Raw genomic sequence first — 26,865 nt, forward strand, 5'->3', positions numbered from 1 at the left:
GGGGCAGTGAAAGAAACACAGCGACACAGTCCACTGGCGTGTTGGAGTCTTCACTTTATTACTATGTCACCAGAAGTCACCACCTTCACTTGGTTCACCACAGATGGATGGATGTCATAAAGGAGGATGCCACGGGGCCACTGGATCCACTCTGGAGAGGCTTAACCAGGTGGGGGAGGGTCTAGAGCAGGGCCCAAGTTGGGGGCCGCCCGTCACTGCACGCACTCACGCACACGCACACACACACACGCACACGCGCTCTCACACATACACACTCACAGATATATTGTGGAGCCTTATATTATACATCTTATATATAGAAAATATATATATTTATACTATACACAGGCAGTAACGCTGCGGGAGGGGCCGGGGCACCCAGACAAGAGCTGTGGGCACCAGGGGGGCGGGAGTATCAGGTCAGGGGTAGCACTGGGAGATGGCCAGTCCAGTCCCTCCTCCATAAACTCTGGGGACTCCTGCTCACACTCTTTAGAGATGAAAGGGCTTATGGGTCAAAGGTTATTAGAGGCGCCCCAGGGGTGACAAGGGGGAGCTCTTGGTTACATGAGAAAAGCCTGGAACCCCAAGTCTTTGAAGATCAAGAATTGTTAGGGGCAGATGGAGCAGAGACTGGTGCCAGTCCCCTGAGAACGAGCCCCTTGGTTGCTACATCCCAGGTGGATCAGGTGCCACCCAGGCGAGATGGCCTGCGACTGCACAGGACAGGTCACCTCAGAAGGCAGAAGACAGGGCTCCCACTCTCACTCTGTGCTTGACCTTCGATGAGATATGATTCTCCCAAAGACCCCTGCAGCTCTAAACTCGTGTGGAACCCAAGTTTCCTAGACCTTCTTTTGTGCTTGATGGGAAAAGGGAACCCCCATTCCATAGGACCCAGATGTGGGGGACCCTCTCCAAGGAGAGTGTGGGAGGGAAGCAGAGGCAACGGGAAGGGGAAGCTAACCCGGAGTGCTCTGGCCATGGGGGTACGGCCCCTCCTAAACCCTCTCCATCAGAAGCCTGGGTCGCACACAAATCCTCCTCAGGCCTCTCGCCAGGCTGTCTGATATCACGACCTTGATGGCGGCACGCACCTGGAGCGAGGGGAGAGGCTGAGGTCCCAGCAGCTCAGCTCCTCCTGGTCCTATACACTTCCCCAGCCTGAGGATGAGGAAGAGGATAGATGCCCAAGGCTGGGCAGAGTTTAACCAGCACCCTGCCCTCTGCCTAACATCACCAGCTGCCTGTTGCCATCCAGGGAGAAACAGATGGGCGGTCCTCGGGTCTCTAGTGCCCACCAGAAGGGAAGGCTCTGAGTCTGGAGTAGCAAAACCCAGGACTTTTCACAGCCTCTTGGTGACGCACAAACACGCCTGTAGCCACGGTCTCCCCTCCGGTCTGGTATGGGTTAAGTCACACATTGCCCAAGCTGTTCCCACTTGGGTCACCTGGGGGGGGCGCGGGGCTGTACACGGAGCCTCTTCCCAGGTGTGGAAAATGGAAGTTAGCAACAGCCAGCTGTCACTCAGCCACCTTGGACCCTCTCCCAACACTGAGGGTCCCAAGCAAACCTGGTGTCCCCAGTTTTGGATCCAATTTCCAATGCTAACTCTTCATGCTCCCGGTTCTGAGGACTGGGAAAGTTCTATTTCCCTTTCTAGTTTGCCTCAGCTTCCCCTTCTGCTCAGGGGGTGGCAGTGCTCCTTCTAGGCCTCTGACGCTCCTGCCCCTCCAACTGTCTTTCCCCAGGCCGGCACTCAAGCCATGTTTCCCACCGTATTGGGCCCTGTGCCTATGTGCGTTCCAGTCTCCTTGAGGACGGACACCCTGGGCGACGCCACACCAGCGTGGGTACCGGAAGAGCAAACCTGCCTGGGAACATCCTGTGGAGCATGGGATGAGGTGGTGGGGACACGCACTGTTGACGCTGACCCACAGCGCACTGCCCTGCTTCCCAAGGAAGCAGCTGGTGTACCTTAGGATGGCACAGACAGCCTCCCTCCGGGTTCCCTCTGTCACAGGAAGGGAAGCACCTAGTGTGGAAATGCCTCCCGGCTGTCCGCTTAGGCCCCACCCACTTTCCTTTCTGCCTTTGAGACAACCTGCTATTCTCTTTCCTGCAGTCCGAGGTCTCTCTGAGACCCCTCTGTAGTGTCTCACTGTGCGTCATCTGGTGGGTAGTGTGACCCGTGGCTGCGGTGCTCAAACGGACCCTGTAATTCAAAGCTCCTGGCCTGGCCCCCCACTGCTCAGCCCTGAACCCTTGCTCACCCAGACAAGCAGAGAGAGGACAGTGTCCCAGGTGGTGGCAAGGGCGCAGCCACTCGCTGGGTGCTTGGAGCCAATAAAAGTAGGCAGCAAGGCCAGCCCTACCGCTTGCTCGCTGGGACCTTGGGCCAGTCTCCACCCCTCCCGGCCTCCTGTCTACCCAGCCCTGAGCGGAGGCTCAGTGAGCCCTCCAAGAGGCAGGGGTGGCCACCACTCCTTTGGGAAACCGCAAAGAGGGGGGGTTCTGGCAACCCCGAAAGAGTTCCTTGTGGGACATGTTGAGTATGGAACAAAACAAGGGGGACAAGGGCAGCTTGGGGGGGCCCTCTAGGAGAAGACCAAAACTGAGGAGAGGACCCGCATGGAGGAAAGCAACTGAGGCAGAAGCGGACCTTGGCTTGAGCCAAATCATGGTGTCTCACGGGACTCAGGTCTTAAAGCGCTGCCCCCACCCACCAGCCCGCCCCAGTTAGAGTAACACTGAGTGGCACAGCCTGGGTGTAGGGACAGGAAATGAGGAGAAGGCTGGCAGAAGCTGTGGCTCATCTTGATGTGGCCTCAACATCGGCCCCTTGGCCGACCTTGGACAAGGTACCCTGACCTCTCAGTTTCCTCACCCGTAAGATAGGGATAGCTCCGGCAGTCCAAGGAGGACGGTTGTCTATCAAGGATTCTGGGGATGACGGCCCGCCTCCTCTGACTGACCACACTCAACACGTGGCTGAGCTCCCTTGCAGTCAAACTTCCTGTCCACCTGTCCCACCTTTCCCCTATCTCTCTCTCTCTCTCCCTCCCCAGTTGAGCAAGGCCTGGTATACAGTAGGTGCTCAGTGAATGCTCAAAGACACAATGAATGACCATAACCCCTGGGCCCCACCCTCTAGATCCCTGCTGGGTACACACTTGCACACACATGTGGACACACCCAGCCTGGCTCCCTGACACCCCCCCCCCAACTGCACTGGGCCTCAGTGAAGTCACCCGGGAGGCTGAGCAGGTACTAGCAGGGTCACCTGGGAGGGAGCAGGGTGTGAGGGAGGGGAGCTAGGATAGAAGGGCAGCAGCAGGGTTAGGCGGTCACTGTCACCACCACCCGGCGGGGGGGAGGGGAGGTGCTCAGTAGCCCTGCGACTGGTAGCCCTGGGGCTCAGCATCGAAGGCGTTGGCTGGATGCTGGTAGGTGCCACCCATGCCAGCAGGATCCTGCCCAGCGCTGGGCTCAACGTAGGGCGCGTAAGGCATGCTGGAGTCCTGGCTGGGATCCATGTAGTCCTGGGAGAAGAGGGCCGAGTCGGCGCCAATCTGGTACCGCTGGAACGCCAGCACAGCCTGGCCCGCCTGGGATGGGGGCAGGTGGGGGCGAGGACAGGTCAGGGGTGGTGGTTAGGGGAGAGACAGACAAGAGTATTGGGTTAGTAGAGGTTAGCTGACAGACTGCAGAAGGTTACAGATGTTCCAAGCCCCAAGCCTGACTGAGGGGAAGGAATGTTCACAGAGCCGGCCGGTCAGCCTTAGAGAGCCTCAGAAGTCCCCGGCCCCACGACCGCTCTGCTTTGGAGGGTTAAGATGGCCCAAAGACCCACAACCTGCTCCCAACTGCGTCCACAGGGTTGTTATATGAACTGGGGGAAAAGGCTGCCTATAGAGAACTCTTCCCAATACCTAAGAGCCATCTTTCTGTTTCTGTGTGTAGCGGTGCACAGTCTCGAGCCCACGACACACAGCCATGTTCTTCCCACTCTCTGATCTAATGCCTGAAAAGCAGAAGTGATAGCTGGAGCTTTAGTTGCTAAAACACACTGGGGTGGAGGATGGGTAAGAGACGGGGACTGAAGACGCCTAGATCAATGAAGACACCCAGAGCCACTATGCAGGCCCCACGCCACCTCTCCAGCCTTGGGGACTTGTTTTACCTCATTACTATTTGGAATTGAAATCACTTGTCGCCGAAGTGAATTCCAGCTGCGATGCTCGGTCAGACAAGTTTGGGGACAGAACTAAGCAGCAGAGCATGTTTCAGAACCGCAGGACCTCTCAGAACCGTGACTGCTGGAGCCATGCTGGGTCCAGTTTCTCTCAGCACACAGTCAGGGAAAAGTCTGGCTGCCGCATGCAGAGAGAGGACGATGCTGCTGACCATGGAGAGCTAAAGGGCGCACCAAATCTGTAATTCGCAGAGAAAGCCTTCCCTAGACCTTTCTAGCCCCCACTCTTACGTCACGGCTGGGAAGAGGAAGGCAGAGTGGAGGGGGATCCATGGCAAAGAGTGCTGAAACTCAGCCCTAGACATCGGGGTCCTGGCCTGGGAGGGCCTGAGGAAGGGTCAGGGCTCTCTGGGGCTGTGGTTAGTGGGCAGGAAACAAACAGTATGATTCCTCGAGAGACTTAAAGACCAAGCTCTCCCTACTCCCCCGCCCCCCTGACTTCATGATGCCTGCACAGAGGCAGGAGGCTGGAGCAATGACTTCCACAGACTTCCCAAGGAGAGGCCTCCTGCTAGAGCAACAGTCCTCAACCTGTGGGTCATGACCCCTTTGGGGTCTGCCTATCAGAGATCCTGCTTATCAGATATTTACATTACGATTTATAACAGTTGTAAAATGACAGTTATGAAGTAGCAACGAAATAACTTTATGGGCCTGGGCATGGTGGCACACTCCTTTGATCCCAGCACTTGGGAGGTAGAGGCAGGCCTGGTCTACAAAGTGAGTCCAGGACAGCCAACACTACCCAGAGAAATCCTGTCTCAAACAAACAAAAAACTTTTGTGGTTGGGGTCACCACAGCATGAGGAACTGTATTAAAGGGTCACAGCATTAGGAACATTGAGAACCACTGCACTAGAGGCTCTTGAGACTGTGCCTGAAACTAGTTTAGTTCCTGTCCCTATGTCAATGCCCCCCATGGCCAGCCAGTACAAGAGGCCACGTATAGGAAAAGAGAAGGACATGGCCCAGCAGAGCCATAGAGAGGAGGCTGAGGGATCGTGCCCAGCTCTCTGGGACCTGCACTCCATATGGCACCTCATCGGGCAGCAGGCTGTCTGCACTTGCATGCCTCCAATGCCTGCAGCCTCACTCTGCACCCAGCTACAGGAAGGCAGCGGCATGCCCTGCAGAGACTATGAGCATAGGCTCTGGAGGCCCGAAGGAGGCACTGAGTATCTGGAGGCCAAAGTCTTTTGGCAGAACAAGTATTTACTCCAAGGGCAAGAACAAGTATTTACTCCCCGAGGAGGGCTTATGGAGATGCATCTGACCCCAAGGCATGCATGCATGCATGAATGAGTGAATGAATGAATGAAGTTAATGAGTGAATGAACAAATGAACAACAGAACTGATATCTATTGAGCATCCTTGTGCCAAGTCCTGTACTGGCCCTTGTTCGTTCAACCTACTCAGCTGCCTGAAGAAGTTGATCCATTATCAGTCAGGCTGGGAAAACTGAACGAGACTCAGAGAAGAGCAAGAATTTGCTCTTGGTCACACAGCACAGGAGAACTGAGCCAGGCCAGAGATCCTCTAGCACTCCAGGCCAGCCCTCTGAAGGCAGCCAGCCCAGGAAGACGACAATCTGTCCTTTCACACTACAATAATGGACAGGTTATCAATGTCCATAGCTCAGCCCCTTCCATAAGGCACTTCAGACCTTCTGACGGCCCACCCCACTTTGTGGAAGCTTGGCTATCAATCCCTCCCCAGCTAATAGGCTCCTGGGGCCAGGGACCTGTCTAATCCACACAGGCACAGAACAGCTGCTCAATAAACATTTACTGAAGGAACACATGCAAAGAAGAAACAAAGGAAGCAATACAGCATGGAGGGGCAGTGGTGAGCCACAGCTCACTCCTCCAGCTAGCCTCATCCCGTCCCTCCTGCCCTAGTGGTCAGGCGTCTCCAGTCCTGGGCCACTCCTGCAAATGGGCCTGCTGGGGTGTGGGGTCCCTGTCCTTCGGAGGCTACGGTTGTGCCGAGGCAGGGAACAGAGTGTTGTACTCCTCCTGGAAGGTAAGCTCCTTGAATCTGCGCACGGCCAGGGCTGCAGTCAGGCTCTGCCGGAGAGAGCAGGGGTGAGGCCACTGAGGAGGCGGAAGGGCAGAGCTGCCTCAGGAAGGCCGGCTGTGGGCAGCAGCACCAGTCTGCCAGGTGTTGGTTCTCAGGCCAATCACTGTGTTCCTGTCGGCCCCAGCCATCTCAGCCAGAGGCAGGGATGGGGGACATCCTACTTTTGGGGTACCTTCTTCCCAAACGAGATCCCCTGGGGTCATCTTGATCTTCCTGCCCAGTCCTGAAGAATATCAAGAACTATACGGTGACCATGGCTCACCTCTGGGCCCTGAACCTCAAAACCCTATCTCTCAATACGGGGGTATGCAGAGTGACCCAGATGGCTGTTGGGGTCCTCAAAATAAAAGGGAAGTTGAGCCGGGCACAGTGGTGCACTCCTGTAATCCCAGTACTCTGGGATCTCTGTGAGTTTGAGGCCAGCCTGGTCTACAAAGTGAGTCTATGCCAGCCAAGGCTACACAGAGAAATCCTGTCTCAAAAGAAAAAAAAATGAGGGGAGGGGAGAGGAGGGGGGAGGAGAGGGGAGGGGAGGGGAGGTCACTGAAAGAAGAGTGGGGGCAGGGAAAGCCCACCGTGTGCAGCTCAAGGGTTGAAGTACACGGACCTCTAGCCAGAGCAGTGGGAGAAGAGAAGAGGGAGCCGCTGAGACCCCAACCTCTCCACAGGAGGGAGATTAGGAAAGGAGGAAACAGACATGAATAGACCCATGCAGAGGGGCTAGCCTGGCTATGGCATTCGGAGTCCTTGAGACCTTGGGCTAGCCCTGAAAAGAACAGGCTCCAGCATGTTGGACCCCTAGGTACACTCTCCTCCATATCCAAGGTTTTTTTGTTTTATTCTGTTTGTTTGAGACAGGGTTTCTCTGTGTAGCCCTGGCTGCCCTAGAACTCACTCTGTAGACCAGGCTGGCCTTGAACTCAGAGATCCACCAGCCTCCAGAGTGCTGGGATTAAACTCGTGGCCACCACTGCCCAGCCTAAAAGTAAAATTCCTTAAAAAGACACAAAATAAATAAATAAGCCCACTGCTAAGGGACTGAGCCCCAGTTTCCCTGTTTGGAAAGCAGAGCCAATAGGAAGCTTTCCGCTGGAGTCGGGAGACCTCCCTGAAAACAGAGCAGCAACGGCTTTGGCGGATGCCCGTGGAGGCTGAGGCAGGAGGCTCCTGAGCTCAAGGCCAGCCTGCGCTACACTGTGATGTCCACGCCCCACTCTCAGGAAAGCTGCTCCACAGCCAGGCAAGGGCTTGCCTTGCTCAGGGAGGCTGCAGGTGGTGCTGGAGCAAGGTTCCCTCCAGGAAGCAGGGTTCGCTCAGCCTGTCTACTCAACAGGCCTTCGCTTGGGCTTGGCTGGGACTCTATGGGCACTGTACTCACCCAAGTGAAGATGGAGAAGAAAGAGAAGGCGATGGCAGCCCGGGCCGCGTCCGTCCCTTCGTTCAGAGGGTTGTCCTTGGGCTTGGAGACTTGCCACTGGTTGGCCAGGAAGCAGAAACCCACGAACCAGAAGAAGGCCCAGAAGGCTGGGGTGCCCAGGGCCGGATGTCAGTGATGTACATAGAGAAAGGGGGAGAAAACAGGGCACCAAGGAATAGGGGGACAGTGCAAAAGTGTGATTCCATGCTCCCTGACCCACAAATAACGGGCAAGGGGATAGAGCAGAGAGAAGGAGCCAGATTTGGAAGGACAGAGTTGAGGTCAGGGAGACCACAAAGAGGGCAGGTCAAAGACAAGTGGACTCAAAGGGCCTGGAGTACAGGGCGGAAGGTAAAAACGTGGCTAGGTCTGGAAGGCCAGCTGCTAATGCATGGAACAGGATGCAGGGACCCTGCTGAGACTTCTAGAGAACTGGGGGAGGGGGCTGGGAGAGGACAATAGTGGCTGCCCAGGCTGGACCTTCACTTCCCCCCTATGGGCAGCTTCTAGAGGCCCCCCTAAATGGAGCTTCCTCTGAAGCTGATGTGTGGGCTGGGTGAAGGTGACAAGGCCTTCTGTGTATGGATGGAGGAAGCATGCACCAGCCTGCCCAAGACGAGCTGCTGGGGACTCCATGAAAGGAGGGAGCATTCATCTAGCCCTAGTTCATTCGTTCCAGAAGGCCAAGGGGGCCTCAGGCCTGGAAGCAGGGGCCACGGTCCTAATCATACTAAAAGCGCCCGCCAGGCTGATTCGGGGACTCCCAAGGGTGGGACACTGGCAAAGGGTGGCATTCCTGCCCGGGATCAAGGGAAGAGGGGATTCCAGGCTCCCCAGGGAGGGGGGCAGAAGGACACCAAGACCAGAGCTGACTTAAGCCGCTCCCCTTGTCAACCACGGCCCCTAGCCTGTCGCTTCACTACCTGCGCTTCAGGGAAGGGTGGGGAGGAGAGTTCTCAGCACGCGGTTAAGGGGTACCCGGAGGCAGGCTCACCCGAGACGCCGATGTCGGACAGCACGGCCTTCTTGCGGTCCTTCACGCTGCTGATCTGCGGGAAATACACATCCAGGGCCAGGTACAGCAGGCAGGTGAGGAAGGCCAGCACGCCCACGGTCACGCCGTAGCCGCAGGCATTGGGGTTGCGGTTGTAGATGCAGAACTCCTCCTCCTCCTCCGGGTTGTTGAGGTAGCCCTCATTCACGATGGAGCCGAAGACCACAATGGAGAAAACCTGCAGGCGAAGGGGAACAGGCATGAGCACAGGGAAGCTCCCCTCCCCTGTCAGCAGTAGCCTGGCTCACTGTGAACACGAGGCAGGTAGGTATCACGCAGAAGGCCCAGACTGGGAGGGCCACTTACTTGAGGCCACACAGCGCAGGCAGCATCAACCACTTCCTAATACCGTCCCACCACCTGACACCAAGGGTCCCAGGGCTGACTGGGACCCCAGACTAGGGAACTCGGGTCCTCCTCACTCATAAACCTTCCGCTCCCCTGTCCAGGTCAACTACCATTCCTGTCACCTGCCCGACTCGGTACTGTGTGCCTCTCTGAAATGCCTGGGGCTATTCTGGGCTAGCCCAAGAGTTCTGGTCCTACCCCAGGTGACAGTCCTGCCCGGTGTATCCCAGGAGCCACTTCACTTACAGCCATAGCCAAGCCTGTTCACTTTGGCTGGACGGACAGCTGGCTCAACCCATAGGGACCCTACGTCTTGCTGGCACACCCTACAGTCACTGACCTGGTGACCTGCTTCTAATAGACAAAATGTGGTTCGAAAGTGCCTGGACTCAAAAAATAAATAAATAAATAAAAAAGCTGGGCGTGGCAGCCAGCACTCAGGGAGGCAGAGGCAGGCAGATCTCTGGGAGTTCAAGAACAGCCTGGTTTACCAAGCAAGTCCAAGACAGCCAAAGCTACACAGGGAAACCCTGTCTTGAAAAACAAACAAACAAAAAAAGCGTATGTACTCATGAGGGCCCACCGGCTCTGAGGAGCTACAGGTGGCCATGACTGCTGGAGGAAGGGCAGCCGTCTTCCTCACAGTGTGGGACTGATGGACTGCATCTGGCCAAGTACATAAGCCCCTACCTCGCTCATGCAAGCAACCTACGCAAAGACAGTGCTGGAGAGATGGCAAGCAGTTAAGAGTCTGCTCTTCTTCCAGAGGGCCTGGGTTCAGTTTCCAGCATCCATTTCCAGTGGCTCACAACTATCTGTAAGTCCAGCTTTTTTGGGGGGCGCGGGTCTGATGCCCCCTTCTGGCCTCTGTGGGTACTGCACTCACATAGCATACATAAACATACGCTCTACCTACAAATGCACGCACACATAAATAAATAGAATGAGCAAAGATTCGAAGGTAAGAACTTGTTGGGAAGAGAGGGCTCAGGAGAAGGGAGATGAAGGAACACCTGGGGAAGATGTGACCAAAGTCCATCTGTTAAGTGTGACGTGATGAAAGGATCATTTAAGGGCTAAGGGACTGTTTACTACTCTCTGGTCTCCTGTCCCATCTGCTCTCCTGGAAGCCGACTGCTGTGTCTGAAGCTGCATCACAGATACCCACAAGGGGTGGAGAAGAGTCTCTGGCTGGCAGCCTGAAGGGAGCTGAAGGCCTCCATTAGCAGCCCACTAGGGAACTTGAAAGTGATGTACCCACAGTAGAGCCATCACACGAGACCACAGCCCTGGTTGACACTGTGCCTTGTGTCAGAGACTAGAAGTTTCCTGACCCCCACAAACCGAGGTAACACACGGCCGCTGTTTTAAGGCCGTCAGTTTGGGGGCAATTTATTCTGTGGCAGCGGCTAGCTAATATGTCCGTTCCACTAGCGTTTTGTAGGTGGGGCTGTTAAAGGTGCTGCTATGAATGAATGTGCCTGAAGTTGCACAACTGATAAGTGACAGGAATGGGGCCCAAACACAGGAGACCTGCCTCTCACCTTCACGCTTCCTCCTTGGGCTGCTCTTCTCCCAGGAAAACCATGTGTGGATGGGGAAAGGTCAGATCTCAGAAAGACACTAAAGAAGGCTTAGCACCCAAGTGTGGCCTCAGGCGAGCTGAAGGTGGAAGCTGGAGGAACTGCTGCTGTCCATTCCCACCCAACATTGCTTTGCATCTCTGTGTGTACATACATGTATGTATGTAAAAGCTAGAAATCAATATCCAGAGTCTTCACCTTACCCCCCCCCTCCCCTGAGACAGGGTTTCTCTGAGAGCCCTGGCTGTCCTGGACTGTCTTTGTAGACCAGGCTGGCCTTGAACTCGTGCGCCACCACCACACCCAGCTTTCACCTTACTCATAGAGACAAGATCTCTCACTAAACTCGGAGCCCACTGATCCAGCTAGATGGACTGGATATAGCGAGCCTCTGAGACCCTCCGTCTCTGCCCGCCCATCACTACTAGAACAGGCTCTCGACACTGTGCCCGGCTTTCAGATGAATACTAAGGAGGGATGGAAGGCAGGTCCTCGGGCCTGCATAGCAAGGACTTACCAACTGAGCCGTCTCCTCAGCTCCTACTTTCCATTTATTTAAAAATATTTTTTAGCAGGGCACAGTGGCGCACACTTGTAATCCTAGCACTCGGGGAGGCAGAGGTAGGCAGATCGCTGTGAGTTCCAGGCCAGCCTGGTCTACAAAGTGAGTCCAGACAGCCAAGGTTAACACAGTGAAAACCTGTCTCAAAAAAAAAAAAAAAAAAGTTTTTTTTTTTTTTTAAATTTTATGTGTAGGGATGTTTGTCTGTGCAGCACAGAGGCCAGAAGAGGGCATCAGATTCCCCCTGGGATTGAAGTCACCACACAGATGGCTGTGAGCCACCACATGGGTGCTGAGATTTGAACTGTTGGCTTCCAGAAGAGCATCCAGCGCTCTTGACTGATGAGTTATCTCCTCAGCCCCTTTTTTCATTTTTCTATAAAGAACTATCACCTCAGTATTAACCAGGCATGGTCCCTGCCACAGCTGACACCCAGGAGGAGGAGGAAGGAAGGGGTGAGGTGGATTAGGAGGGAACTCTGAGGACCATTCACAGTTTTCTTGTCTTCTTGAATATCTACACCATCATATGACAGTGGTTCCATTCAGCTGCTGCCTCGTGACATCGCCTGGGGCCCCTGTGTCCTGGGATGTTTGAATGCTTTCATGTGCATCTCCATGAAGAAGCTGCACTTTTCACAAGACACTGAAGGGTGCGGAGCACTGCAAGATACAGAAGACAGGGAAAGCTGCACTCAGAGGATTTGTGCACATTTTTCCCGAGAAGAGAAAGAAGGGGCTTTGAGACGGCTGCCTCAGGACACTAAAGGGAGATTATGGTCTTCTAGAAAAATTATCTTCTGGTGAGAGAGCTCAGTGGATAAAAGTGCTTGCAGCTCAAGCTCGGTGACCTGAGTTCGATTCCCAGGCCCCACATAAAGATGGAAGGAGAGAAACAACTCCGAAAAACTAACTTCCCCCTGGGGGCTGCGGCACACTCCTAAATACACACATATACACAGGGGATGTAGGTCATTGGTAGGTTAGGTGCTAGCTAGCCTGGCACTTAAAAAAAATAAAACAATACTAAGCTCCCTGCGTGGGGAGGTTTGCACACCAAGAGCCAGGCATGCCTCAGGAGTAAGAAAGAGGGCCTTTCAGGTTGCTTTCCTTCCCTGGAGGCTATGGGCAAGAAGAAACAATGACAGAGGCCTCTCTTGAGCAACACTGCCCGAGAGCTGCATGCTCAGATGCTTGCTTCCTGTGGCCAGAAAATACACCACTGCAGCAGGAGCTGACAAGAGCAGGCCCCACTTCTCAAAAGCAAGGAAAATGGGCTCCCCAAAGGCTGGAAGGAGGAGCTGGAGTGAGTTGGGGAGGGGGGCGGAGAAGCAGGCAGGCGGAAATCTGGGCCTTAGGGAAACTGAAGAGGAACCATTAAGGCTGAGTGTCTAAAGGGAGCTGGGCAGAGAGTCCTTGGAGAGACCAGGAAAAAAATGCTGGAGACATGTGTCCCCAGGAGGGTGAGGAGCAAGATCAAAACACCCTCAGAAGGACAGGAACAGGGCGGCTTGTGGCCCCGCAGCAGCAGCAGGCTCCGGCTTCGGTCAGGCACTCAGCACAGACTGTAGGCTTCTTCGTGCCTGGAACCTTGCAGAAATGGGTATTGAGTACACTAGGCCCTTCCTGTGGGGAATGACCCTGTGGGGGGACAAATCTGTTCAGAGAATCCTGCTTGCCTTGGGTCTAGCTAGCAACTTTAGCTGTGCAATTTCACCTCTCTGAACTCAAACTCAAGGGGAACAACAACAGCCCAGGGCTCCGGATGTACTTTGAGAGATGAAGGCCATACATGGCAAGCCCGTGGAGGCAGGGGAGAAATGACCCAAGTGAGTGTCACAGGTATTGGACTGATGTACAAAAGGGGAATGGTGCCCAGGGTGACAGGAGGTCCAGGTTGTGGAGAAGGTCAAGAGGATGCAAAGGGAAGGGAAGGGTCCTGAAGACAGGCCCTTGGAGATGGTCTGGGAAGGAGCCAGCTGTGCTGGGACCTGGGACACACATAATCCAGGCAGAGAAAAGGAAGCAGAGAGAATGGATGTGGACCAAGGAGATGATGCAGGAGTGGGAGGGAGGGTAAGAGTTGCAGCAGTCATTAGTGACGGGTGGGACACAGGCCCGATGGACTGTGTTTTTGGGTGCAATGAGCACAGGATTCTGACTGAGCTGGGTGATAAGGCCAGGCTCTGAATCACAGCACCATTCTCACTGGTCCTGCTCCCTCCAACATAGCCCCAGGTCCCTTTTGGGGTTCCTCTCTACCATATGGATACCTCCTGAGTTTCTAGGTACAGAGGCCAACTGGGCACCAGCCCCATTCATTTCTGGGGGCTCTGCTCCCCCTCAGCAATGTGCTTCCTCCTTTCCTTTCCCTGCCCTAGGCTTCTTCCTAGGTCTTCTTCCTTGGAGACTTCCTAGCACAGGTCACACCCCAAACGTGACACTGGTCTCTGTGACAGGGGCAGGGAGAGGTCACAGACTTCATGGGTACACAGATTTCAGGGTACACTGCAGTGGGGTGGGGCCTGGGAGGCCTCTTCCTGGAGCTGAGTGTTTAAGTCATTCAACAGCAATTCCTGAGCAACCCGTATGTGCACCTACACCAAATGACGAGGCAGGCAAGGTCCCTGCTCACGCTCAAGGAGACAGGTACGGACGTGAAATGTACCACGAAGAAGCATTAAGCAGCACAGAAGGAGACAGACTGTGGTGGGCAGGTGGACCTCTGACAAAGTGACCATTAAGCCAGGCTGCAGCAAAGTCCCTGAATCAATCAAGTATCTCGAAAATGATGGCCCCGGGAAGAGCCATAAGTACAAAGACCCTAGGGTACAAATAAGTTCATTGTGTTAAGAGGGAGGCCAGGGAAGCTGAGGGTGACTCACAGCCAGAGGAAGACATCTGAGAATTAAGGTCACCAAGGTAGGCAAAGGCTGGGCGCTTGACCTATGGGGTCAGGGTGGGTCCAGGAGCCAAGGCAGACTCAGAAGCAGCTGAGCAACCTGATCTAACCTGAGTTTGCAAAGAAGTAGCTGGACAGCTCCGAGAGGGACTGCAGGGAGCTCCTGTGGTGTCTGGGCTGGAAAGAGCCAGGAGCAAACTGCGGGAGCGAGGACTGCAGTGGAATGCAGCCTGCAGGATCTGCCCAGATCCCACACAGCGAAAGAACACCGAACTGGACAGTGACTGCGGGGTATGCGCCTGAAAACACCATACACCCTGCAGGCCCACGAGCCTACAGATGGACAAACTTGTCTCCAAGGACCTACAACCAGTGTCTACAGGTCTCCAGAGCTCCCTACAGGGCTCCTCACATGTAGCAATGCTCTAGTTTCTCCTCAGTTTCTCTGGAAGCCCCAGAGCAGGGGACAGAGTCTCAAGTGTCTGCTGCTCTGCCTCTCGCAGACATGGGGAGAGGAAGGGTCTACAGTGCGCGCTGAGGTGTACGCTGACTGACACACTCATTCCACTGCGGACTGACTAGGTCTCCCAGGCTGAGGTGGAGCCAGCACTGCCATGCCAGGCTCCCTCAATCCAAAGCAGATGCCCTGTGCCAGGCAGCCTCCCTGGGTAGCTCATTAAGGCCAGATCTGCAGAGACTGCAGAGAACCCACAGAGAAGCGTAAGCAGACACCGGAGAACCGGAAACTAAACCAGAAGGAAACTGTATATGGATCCAGTGGCAGCCAGGACACTGGGGAAAATACATTGCGGTTTTAACTATGCTGTGGGGCAGGGAGAAAGGTCCTCACAGGCAGAACCAGGGACCAGAAACAGCAGAGGACCCAGATAGCAGGACAAGACAAGGGGGCCGCCTGACAGCAGTAGGCTCAGAAGGAACCCCCTTCTCCCAAATAGCTGGTAAAAATGGTGAGGAGGAGCTCAGCTGGGAAAGGCATGCTTGTTGCCAAAGCCCGAGTTTAATCCCTGGATCCTAGTGGAAGGACAGAATTGAAAGCTGTCCTCTGATCGCCACGCGTTGATGTGGCAGGCACCCCTGAATAAATACAATAAGGAAAGTAGAAAGAAAAAAACCCAGGTAAACAGCAGGCCTCTGCCATGTTTCCACCCGTCCTGTGGGTGACTCCATCTTGTGAATCCATCCAGCCTGTCTTTAGAAACAGATCCCAGATGGTGCTTGATGTAGACCCGTGGCCAACTCTGCAGCAAGCCAGAAGGACGATCAGATCAGAGGAGAATTTAAGGATGCTGGCCTGCTAAATACGGAGGTACAGAGAACCAGTCACCCCAGAAGTCCTGAGCCTCTGTGACCCCTGTGTCCTGGTCAGCCATTGGGGGGTTAAGGATGGAGGTAGGCAGGGTGCTGCAAAATTCTGCACATGCTGTTCCTTTCCTTCCTTTTTCCATCTAACAGGAGCGAGACAATGCCTTCTCACTTTTAGAGACACTCTTAGGATGTGGTGACCCCGACGACCTTCCGGATACTTCCTTCTTGGTGGCTCTCCCTCCCTCTTCCCATAGGTTGGGATGTTTAATGTTTGTCCCCCACGAGACCCTGAGCCACCTGCGGCCCCAGAGGGCCAGACAGAAATTACCTTACAGACTGGCCACCAGTAGTCACCGAGACACGCATCCCAACAAAGTAGCGGTTACCCAGTAGGGAGGCTGAGGTTCAGCAGGAGGCAGGGGCATGGCCTCTGCCCCTTCAGAGCACTCCAGGGCAGATCCAGAGCCAGCACCCTGTTTGCAGCTGCTTCCAAAAGGGGAAGATTCCAGACCCCAGTTCCAGGGCACCACGACAGCCCTGTGCAACCTACCCATCCCCTAAGGGACCAAATGGCCAGCAGAGAGGACAGAGCCAGGAGGCCTGTGCCTGCGCCAACCGCGGGCTCTAAGATCATCTCCCTTCCCCGACCCCATCCTCCAGCCAGCACACGACAGCCTCAGCAACTCCAGAAGCTCTAGGCATTAACGGTGGGGTGTTTTGTTTTTTTTTCCTTTCCTCTTTTTTAAATAAAACTTTCCTTATGTTTAGATCTATTTTTGTTTGCGTGTGTGCCTGTGTGAGTGAGTGCCATGTGTGTGTAGGCGCCCAAGGAGGCCTGAAGAGAACTTTGGATCCCAGGGAACAGGAGTTCCAGGCAGTTGTAGTGAGCCACCTATAATGACTGCTGGGAAATGAACTTGGTTGGATCCTCCAGAAGAGCAGCAAGTACTCTTATCCAATTGACATATTTACACACACACACACACACACACACACAAGCTTTATTTTTTCTTTTTGAGACAAGGCCTTAGCTAGTCTGGTACCTGCTTATGTAGCTCAGGCTGGCACTGAACTCACAACAGTCCCCCTGACTCAACCTCCTGAATATCAGACTACAGGCATGTGCCACCACACTGGTCCGGAAAGGTCTTTAGATAAATGTCACGTTTACCCAGATAAACTATAGTCAGCACCCTGTAAGGCCACACCCATGCCCTGCAAGCTCCCAACCCCACACTTTCCTCTGGCCCTGCACAGACAATGATTCCTAAGCCAGGTGGCTGGGAGGAGCCTGGTCCCCACCCTTGGCTCAGGCAGCTAGGCAGCCTGCTCCCCACCTCACTGCCTTCTCTAATCAAGCTCCAGACAGCAGCTAGCCAGGTATCACTCACCTCAAATACCCTGTTCATCTCCCAGCACATCTCTGAGTCAAGCAAGTGTCTTATCCTTAGCTTCTTCCCCCAAGACCCCCATCAACCACTCAACCACACACAGGGTCCTAGGCCTCACCCCCAACCAATCTGGCCATTTGGCCTGTTACTTCAGCTTCCCCACAGAACTCTGTAACGCTTCGCGTTACCACCCCGGGTCCAGGCCACCTCCACAGCTCTTCAGCCAATGACACACCAGGCTTTCTTTAACCCTAAGTCAAGGCATGTCAGTCAGTCCCCTACTAAACAGACACTCATTTACCCAGGAGGTGAAGTCACCCTTCCCACTGGGGCCCTTACCCTCTTCCTCTGGCTCCTTACCAAGCTTACCCTCTGAGGCAATGAAATCTTAAGGCCTATGCCCTTGGCTGTTCCTTGGCCTGGGATACCTAACTTTCCCCAGATTGTCCCAAGAAGGCCGGCTCCTCTGAGTCTGAGCCGCCCCAGGCAGCCCTCCAGACAGGACTCTCGGATCCAGGGCAGCTTCCAATCAGTGTCCTTGATAACGTGCTTATATAAGTTCTTCCCTATAGCTCAATTGTTGGGCTCAGTCTCCCAGCACCCAGCAGGAAGGTCGGGAGAGGCCAGGAGGGGAACAGGAGCCAGTCAGACAGGCACAGGCAGTACAGAGTTCAAGGAGAGAACTTCTCAGTAACCCTGGCTGGAGGTACCGTGCACGCCACTGAGAGTAAAGCGCTTATTCTCCCAACCTACGGTGAGCTGAACCTGGCTTCCAGCCAGCCTCTGAGCGGATGCAGCCCCCTCCCTAACCCCGGTCCTGCCTCCTGTGCCCGGGACAGGCAACCATGCTGAGATGAGTCAGGCTGCCAAGGGCTCTACTACAGACAGGTCCAAGGCCCACAAGATCATGTGAGGGAAGCGGAGAAGCCAGCGCAGGGACGCGTGACAGCTCCCAGCAGCAGCTCATCTGCCTGGAGAGCCTGGGCCTCTTCTCCCTGTAGCCTTGGATGTGGCCTTTGGGGATTAGTTGGTAATCTTCACATAGGCTGTTCTCATGTGGTCCTGGCATTTGGGGAGGGGGAGGGTGCTGGCTGGCTGGGCACAGGAGCCAGATTTCATTGGGTGCTGAGATGTTAGCAAACTTCCTCCTCCTGAAGCCATGAAAACACAAAACATGGAGACCCCAAGCCTCACCAGGAAGGGGAAGACTGAGACCCAGAGGGCTGCCTTGATTGGCCAACACCCTCAATCAGCACCACCTCTGCCCCCTTTGGAAGGAAGGAGGAAGTGAGGTGCAGTTACTACCTGGAGAAGTGTCCTCTGTCGCATCAGAGCTTATCATAGCTGGACATAAGCACCCAGCCCACCCAGAGAGGCGAATCCATTTCAGAGATGGAACAACAGAGGCTCTGGAGTCCCTCAGCCAATGAGGACAGAGTCCACCACTCAGCTGCTGGCTCTCACCTTGTCAGATGATGCACCCCAGCCTAACACCACCGTTTCTCCTAGCCCTGGCTCCCCTCTGGAAATGCTCAAAATGGAAGAGGTTGCAGCTTTGCCAAGTCTCAGCCATCGGCCCAGTGTACAAGGGCAGTGGGGAGTATGGGAGTAAGCTGGGGGACCCAGGGAAGGCTTCACAGGGGAGATGACAGTTGCAGTAAAACAAAGAGGCAGACGAGGACAAGTCCCACCTCACACACCCAAAGTGTAGAGTCCTCCCAAGAAGCACCGGCACTGGGGGTCTGACAGATTCCCTGTCCCCAAGGCTTACATGGCGCCACTCAGATCTGCTATGCCTCTCAGCCTATGCCATCAGCTCCTTCTTCCTGGTTGCTTCTCATCCTGCTAACTCTCGTGTCACCTCCCTTTCTTCAAGCCAGGGTACACATCTCCTCCTGGTTCTCCACCATATATTAACTGGATTCTGGGCCATCTTTCCCTCATTTGTGTGGAATCCTCCATTGCCTGGAGCAGGTATCCAAAACACCCTCAGAGTACAGGTTAAATGCGAGGACAGGGAGTCCACATCCTATGCATCTGGACTCAGTGGAAGGGCATCCAGAGGCCCCCGATGCCAGCCAGGTACCGGTAGAGATCCATTCATAACAATCAGCCACGGGACTTGGCAATGTGAAGGTCATGGATGAGCCTGACTGGAGGCAGAGACAAGAAGGGACGGAGTCTGCTGAGTACTATACTAGACTGAGCACACTTAGCCCTACAAGGGACTGGGGAAATGGGAGGGAGTGGCTTCCAAAGCTGAAAAAGGGAAAGGGCCAAGAGCAGAGAGGGGAACCTGGGGGGTGGGGGTGGGGGGTAGGGGGAATGACAAGAGGAGTGAGAGAAGATGCTCCAGACACAGATGCAGACACAGGAACTTGAGCATGTGACAGGGACAATATCCAGGAGCCTGAGCCACCAAACAGGGAGCTGGCCCAGGAAGGGCAGTGTAGGGGACTGGATGGATTTAACCTAGCTGTGGAGGTGGCTGACCAGGGACACACAACTACTGAGGAGCCAAAGCATCTGGGGATGAGGGTCATGGGGAGGGCCTGTGGCTCAGAGGTCCAGGTCTGAGATCATGGGACTCAGGGGAGAGGACACACAAGGGGGCCAAGGACAACTGGACAGGAGCTGAGGAGGCACATGGCTTAGGGTTGGCTAGTGGCTGTGTCAGATAAGAATGAGACGACGGAGGAAGGGGGCTGAGGTGTGAAAACAATCAGACAGACAAGAACAGAAGCAGGCACAGCGACCAGCACTGAAGCGCCACAGACCAGGGAAGGTGTGTGAGGCCAGGGGAATCACCCTGGAACTGGACAGCCAGAAGGGAAGGGAAGTCTCAGGGTGGCTGTGCAGTTGAAGCTGGAGGAGGGCCTAAAACTTGCTTGAATAGACAGGAGGACCCTGAGCCGGCCCACCTCAGGCCTGACAAAGAGAAGGTGGGAAGAAAACAGCCCTCACTGAGCAGCTTGAGAGTCCAAGGATTAGGAGGACAAACCAGGTTACAGTGCAATTTACATAAGGTCACAGATTGGGACTTCAGGAAGGATGGAGGGGCTGAAGACCCAGTGTGCAGGCCGTGTCCGCTTGCTCTGTGACTGCAGGTTAGTTGAGAAATCTGGCTGGTTGGGTTTCCTTCATGGTCCCAGCCTCTACAGACGGCCTGGGACTGTACCAGCCAAAACACCTCTTCCCCTAAGTCACTTCCCCTGCTCCTGCCTCCTCAACAGAGGAGAGAGCCAAACTCCACGCCTGGAAAAGAAAGTTCTCCCGGAACCCAGGCAGTATGACCACCCTGCCAAGCTCCAGCAACATTCTGCTCTTCTCATGTGTGTGTGCCAACGAGCCTCCTCCCCTCCACCCCCGGCCCGCTGCAGTGTTTGTGTGTGTGCATACATGTGGAGGCCAGAGGTCAGCACAGGGTGTCCTCCGCTATTGCTCTCCACCTTATTTGTGAGGCAGGGTCTCTCAGTGACCCTGCAAGTCATTGATTTGGCTGGCAGAGCTCCAGGGACTTGCCTGTATCTGCCCACCCCCAGTGCTGGGATACAGATACAAGCTACTACATCTGGTTTTCTCAAGGGTGCTAGGAATCCAAACCCAGATCCTTCAGCTTGTACAGGAAGCACCTCACTGACTAAGCCTTTTGGCATTGCTACTGCTGCTGCTGCTGCTGCTTCTTCTTTTGGTTTTTCAAGACAGGGTTTCTCTGTGTGTACCTTTGGCTGTCCTACTAGAACTCACTCTGTAGACCAGGCTGGCCTCAAACTCATAGAGATCCACCTGCCTCTGCCTCCCAAGTGTTGGGATGACCAGTGTGTGCAACCACGCCCAGCTTTTGCATGGCTTCTTTAAAAATGGGCATACCTTGGCGCTGGAGAGATGGCCCAGTGGTTGAGCACCATTTGCTCTTGCAGAGGACCCAGGTTCAGTTCCCAGCACCTACATGGTGGCTCACAACCAGGCCTAACTCCAGTTTCAGAGGATCAGATATCTTCTCCTACCTCCACAGACACCAGGCATAAAGTGGCGTGTAAACGTACATACAGGCAAAAACATTCATACTATAAAATAAAATAAATAATATCTACGCCAATGTCCTCCTACGTAACAAATGGGGAAACTGAGGCTCACAGAACATTTTGCTCCGGCCACACAGCCAATCAGGGCTAAAGGAGACTGCCACAGGCTTGCCCTGTGCCCTGCTTCTCTCCCTTCAGGAAGCAGGTTTTTCAGGTCTGGCTTCCAAGCCTGGCTTCTCCAACCACCTCTTTATCTGCCTGTCCCCTCCTCCCTCCGCTTCTGGCTTCTTCCCTCTGCCTTCCTGGCCTTTGTTCTTTTTTCCCCAGGCTCAGTTTTGCTCCTCTAGGTCATGGGGGTAAGGACTCACTCACTTATCCCAGCACCTGGGATAAAAATGGACTGTACATCTATCATCCTTGTACTTGGGAGACAAGAAAATCAGAAGTTCAAGGACATCCTGGGGTTTATACATGATGACCCTCTCTCAAACTAAAGTTAAAAACTGGGGCTAGAAGCCGAGGGCAGCGGCACACACCTGTAATCCCAGCACTTGGGAGGCAGAAGCAAGCAGATCTCTGCGAGTTCAAGGCCAGCTTGGTCTACAAAGTGAGTCCAGGACAGCCAAGGCTACACAGAGAAACCTTGTCTTGAAAAGCCAGAGAGAGAGAGAGAGAAAAAAAAAAATGGGGCTGGAAAGATGGCTCAGTGGTAAGTAGTGGTAAGTGGATCACTCACTGCTCTTCCGGAAAACCTGAGTTCAGTTCCCATCACACACATAAGACGGCCTGTAACTCCAACCGCAGGATATTGGATGCCGTCTTCTGGTCTCTGTGAGCTCGGACACTCACATGGCATGCACACACAAACACACACACACACACACACACACATATACATAAATAGAAATTAATCTTTTAAAAAAAAGCAGCCAAGGTGTGCCTTTAATCCCAGCACACAGGAAACAAAGGCAAGCGGATCCACGGAGCAAGTTCCAGGTCAGCCCCCAGGGCTGCGCAGAGAAACCCTGTCTCAACGACAACTATCACCAAAAAGTGCAAGGTGCCGGAGAGACGGCTCTACAGTTAAGAGCAAGTGCTGTTCTTCCAGAGGGCCTGTATTCAGTTCCCAGCACCCTAGTAAGGAGGTTCACAATGCCCCAAATTCCAGCTCCAGGTTTCAGATGGTCTCTTTTGTTCTCCCCAGTCCCCTGCACAAATGTTCACATATACACATAAAAAAATTAAATGAGCCAGGCAGTCAGTGGTGGCACATGCCCTTAATCCCCACCTGAGAGGCAGAGGCAGGTGGATCTCTGTGAGCTGGAGGCCAGCCTGGTCTACAGAGTGAGTCCAGGACAGCCAGGGCTCTTTTACACAAAGAAACCCTAACCAAAAAAATAATAAAATAAAATATATATTTTTAAATCTAAGTTAAATTTTTAAAACATTTAAAAGGGGCCTGAGGATGTGAGGTAGCTCAGTTGCTGGAGGGTTTGCCTGGCATACATAAAGCCCTGAGTTCCACCACCATTGCTTATGAAATCAGCTGTGGTGCCACAACCTCTAATCCTAGCACCAGAGGGAGGTGCAGTCAGGAGAATCGGTTCAAGGTCATCCTCAGCTAGATATCAAGTTTGAGGCCAGCCTGGGCTATATAAGACTCTGTCTTTTTAAAAAAGAATTGGGGGTGGGGGGAGAATGGTTAAAAAACAGATGGAGGTGACAGCTTGCAATTGCCCTGGACAAAGTCCCAACTCAGACTTGCCCAGCCCGGGGGGAAGGAGCGACAGGGAAGAGTCAAGAAACCAGTGGGTTCTGAGAAGCCCTGCTTCTGTGTCATTGAAGCCAGGAGGCTTCAGGGACTCAAGATTCACAAGGTCCAGGTTGCGCGAGGCCCCGCAGCTCTTATGGTAAGGATCTGAAGGCCATTTCCGGAAAAAACAACAGAGTAAAAAAAAAAAATAAAAAAAAAGAGATCATCCTCTACCAGTTCTACAGACCCATAAGTCTGTGTGCTCATGGCGCTGGGGCACGTCTTTGCGGGGTCCTGTATCAGTGGTCTCCGTTTGTATGGGACCGAGGGGATTGGAAATCTGGGGCTAGCAACGCTAAAGCCAGGGATATTCAAGCAAACACGAACAAGTCAGTCACCTTGGACTCACAGCTCGGGCTCCCTAGCTCTGTGGGGAAGTCTGGGATTGCCAGACCCCACAGTAGATGGGAAACCGTGAAGGCTGAGAGAAGGGATGGGTCCCCACTCCAGAATGTGTTAAGATGTCTCTATATCCCACTCTATATCCCAAAGACGGAACAGAGGCAACACGGCACAACATGAAATTCACCACCTAAAAAAACCATTTCCTTTTTCCACTCTCTCTCGTTCTTTCTTTTCTCCTCCCCACCCTCAGACACACACACCCAGGGCTGAGGTTGAAGACCACGGCCTTACACTTGCTGGGCAAGCAATCTACCCCTGACCGTACCCCAAGTCCCATTTTCACCCTTTCTAAGTGTGTACCTCAATGGTATTTTGTATCCCATGTTGCTGTCCAATCATCAGCAGGTATTACTTTAATGATCAGGTGGAGGGGCAAAAATCTTTATCTTCTTTTTAGACAGTCTCATGTTGCCCAGGCTTCTGCCTCTACCTTCTGAATACAGAGATTACAGGCATGGGCCACTGCTCAAAGGCCCCCCTGCCCTTTTTATCGAGTTATTGATTGATTGATTGATTGATTGATTGATTGATTGCTTTTTTGAGATAGGGTTTCTCTGTGTATCTCCAACTCTCCTGGCACTCACTCTGCAGACCAGGCTGGCCTGGAACTCGGAGATCCACCTGCCTCTGCCTCTGGTGTGCTCGGATCAAAGACCCGCACCACCACTGCCCAGAATCAAAGCTTTTTACCTAGATTTTAACAACATTTTTCTCCAGCCTATGGTACATGCTGTTGCTAAAAGGATAAAGCACCTGGCATCTGGGTGTGTGCGCCGAGCTGGGAGGCCATAAAGGGCTTTGGGCTGGGGTTGGACCAGATCTCCTTTTACATCCTTTCCAATATGGAAATTACTGGCTTTGCCACCTCCCTTGGAGCAGAAGCCCATCCTCTGGTGACAGAAAGAGCCGTTCCCAAGCTCAGTGAGTGGGTGCTAGACCTAGTTAATTTCTCCCCCTCCTGCAGAGCATGTCCTCCTTTTACCCGGACGTCTATCCCACTAGAATCAATATGACATCACCTCCACGGAGCACCTCAATTCCACGGCAGGGAGACCCCTGTCCTGGCTCCCTCCCCAGTGGGACTGTGGGCTCCCTGAGCGTCAGCGCTGAGCCTGAGTCATGCTGCCCTCCCTCCGGGCCTGGCAGACTCAATAAAGCTTTGCTAAATGAAGCCATCACCGGTAGAAATGACCCAAGCACAAGAAAACACCCACGCCCCCTCACAACACTTGCCACAACTCCACCTCCCAGCCAGGGGCTCCAGAGGGGTCAGAGGAAGCAGCCCACACTCAACCCATCTGACCAGGCATGTGTCCCCAGGGTTCCTTCTCTACCTAGGGCTTCTGCAAGCTGAGGAGTGCCAAAATGCATAAATTCGGTGTCACAAACCCTCACGGATATATCTGGGCTGCATGGCCATAAAGAGTAACAGAAACAAGGCTCCCTGTAAGGAGGACATTTAAACATTTCCTAAGACCAGAATAAATCTCAGATCCTGATATGGCCCTGAAACCCAAGAAAGAAGGGCACCTCAGCAAGCCCAGGTCACAGCTGACTTCAATCACAGCTACCAAGGGTCCCTGACCTGTGTCACCAACGCTGGTTCTTCCAGTCTTAGCACACTAGGAAATGGGCCCCAGATCTGTAGAGGCAAGACCCTCCTCCATGAAGCCAGCCAACCCCAGAGGGCACCAGAGCCTACAGGCCTCCTCCCCCTGGGGTGCAAAGCCCCCTGAGCCTCCCCTTCAAGCTGTTTCTGCCCCACCCTCCCAGGTTTGAGCTGCGCCCCACCCAGCACGGGGGGTCCGGCATCGACGAGGTGGGCTGAAAACAGAGAACAGACCCAGCTCTCTGCTCTCCACTGCGTGGAAGGGAGCCTTCTCCAGGCAACACCTAGCAGCCACTCAGGTGTACGCTGGGGATGGGAGTACTGCGGATTCATAAAATGTCAGTGCCCAAGGGGGCCTCAAGAAGGCTCCTCCCACCCCTATAAATCGAGAAACTGAGGCATGACGGTGAGGTGACGTTCCCCCACCCAGCTCAGAACTGAATCCCTCGTTTCCCTGATCTTGGGTGGTTCCCGGCCCAAGGTCACGCGGCGAAGCAGATGCGGGTCTCGAAGGAACCCAAGTATCCAGGCTCCAGACTCAGGGCTCCGCAGCGTACAGGGTGAGAGAGAGGAAAAAAAAAACAAAACCTAGCTCCCGGTTCAGGGCCCGACCTCGCGCGGCAGGTGCAGCGGTGCGCCCTAGCCGCCCTAGCTAGAAGATCCACGCCCTGATCCGCGCCCCCCATAATCGGCCTTAGACTCGGGCTCCGTCCCCACGGACGCGCGCGAACCAAGCCGCTAGCTGCAGAGCAGCGACAGCAGCCTGGAGGTCACGGCGACGGGGCTGAGGAACTCGGCGGCAGGGGCCGGGAAAGCGGCGAACGGCCGGGATCCACTGCGTCGGCAGGGCCGCCCCGGCCAGGTGAGGTCGCGCCAGTCCCCGGCGACCCGCGCCCCAGCCCGCCTGGCTGGCTCCTTACCCAAGACACGACGCGCAGGATGGTGTGCGGCTGCCGCACCAGGGTGTAGGGGTCGAAGGCGCCCCCGGCTTTGCCCGCTCCGTACGCACCCCCTTCCATCGTGGCTGCACCGCGCGGCGCCCCCCGCTCGGCGCGCGCCGCCGGCCCGTGCGCGTGCGCGGCGCCCCCGCCCCCTCCCCTGTGCGCGGCTGGCGTGGCCGGGGGCCCCCCGCCAGGGGGCGCTCGCACACGGCAGGCGCGGCTCTCGGAAGCGCGCTCCCGGGGAGCTCGTGCTACTGGGGGTCCCCGTGACCCGCGCGCTCCTCGCCAGCCCGGTGACCTCTTTGCAAAGTAGCGCGTAGCGCAGACCGGTCCCCGCTTTCGGGAGCAGTAGCCCTTCGGGAAACCCTCCTCGCTATTTGTTTGTTTGTTTATAGTATCCGTCTGTTTATTTATTTATCTGTTTGCCTCTTTCCTTTCGACGCCTGCCCTAAATCGAGGGAAGGGGCTCCTCTTGACGGTAGATGGCTCATTGAACGCGCCGCTGAATCGCTGGTTGCAGCAATGACCCTCTCTAAGAGACCTGCAGGGCCTCCTCGGGACCCCAGAACCACCTTGCGTCCTTGCTCCACCAATGACATCATGCATGCGCACCCCCACCTGAAAGCACCTATAAGGAAGGCAAAAGCTGGAGAAAAAAAAATGCCCTTCTCCTTCCACTAAGCTTCCTGCCCCTTAATCGAGTAATTAATTATGTAATTATTTCTTCCATTGGCTCCTGTTTGTGGTCTCCTGCTGGACAAGGTTTGTCTATATGCAAAGACCTCACAAATAGTAGGTGGTCAGTAAATACAGCCTAGTCTCCAATCTTTCCCCATCCGAACACACTTTGACTTTAGGGCTCCCGGGGGGGGGGGTTTGTTTGTTTCATTTTTATTTGTAGTTTTCTGTTTTGTTTTGTTTTGTTTTTGAGACAGGGTCTCCTGTAGTCCAGGCTGGCCTCTGGAACGCACCATGTGGAGGGGGATGATTTTGAACTTCTAATCCTCCCAGGTACGGAGTTTCAGGCCTGTGTTACCATACCCATCTGTAATGAGAAATCTTTGAGGCAGCTATTATGCTATGATCCTATGAAACTTCTAGGAGAAAATCTTTGTAACTTCGTGGATAGGAAGACTTTTTTTTTTTTTAAATC

General features: G+C 54.4%; 1 protein-coding gene across 2 annotated transcripts; it reads right to left on the reverse strand.

Moving 5' to 3' along the window:
- Positions 1 to 34: 34 nt before the first annotated feature.
- On the reverse strand, positions 35 to 25,857 carry Syngr1 (synaptogyrin 1). Of its 2 annotated transcripts, none has more exons than XM_021652419.2 (4): positions 25,692 to 25,855; positions 8,748 to 8,985; positions 7,715 to 7,860; positions 35 to 3,609 (listed from the first exon to the last, which is right to left on the reverse strand). In XM_021652419.2, exons 1-4 carry the CDS (start codon positions 25,788 to 25,790, stop codon positions 3,388 to 3,390), a joined length of 705 nt encoding a protein of 234 aa, XP_021508094.1. In that variant the 5' UTR covers positions 25,791 to 25,855; the 3' UTR covers positions 35 to 3,387. The 2 variants fall into 2 exon arrangements, with proteins under 2 accessions (XP_021508094.1, XP_021508095.1); XM_021652420.2 differs by lacking the exon at positions 35 to 3,609 and adding an exon at positions 6,026 to 6,323 and having other exon boundaries at positions 25,692 to 25,857.
- Between the last annotated feature and the right edge of the window lie 1,008 nt (positions 25,858 to 26,865).

This window comes from Meriones unguiculatus, chromosome 8, assembly GCF_030254825.1.
Source record: "Meriones unguiculatus strain TT.TT164.6M chromosome 8, Bangor_MerUng_6.1, whole genome shotgun sequence".
In the NCBI taxonomy this organism is placed as follows: domain Eukaryota; kingdom Metazoa; phylum Chordata; class Mammalia; order Rodentia; family Muridae; genus Meriones; species Meriones unguiculatus.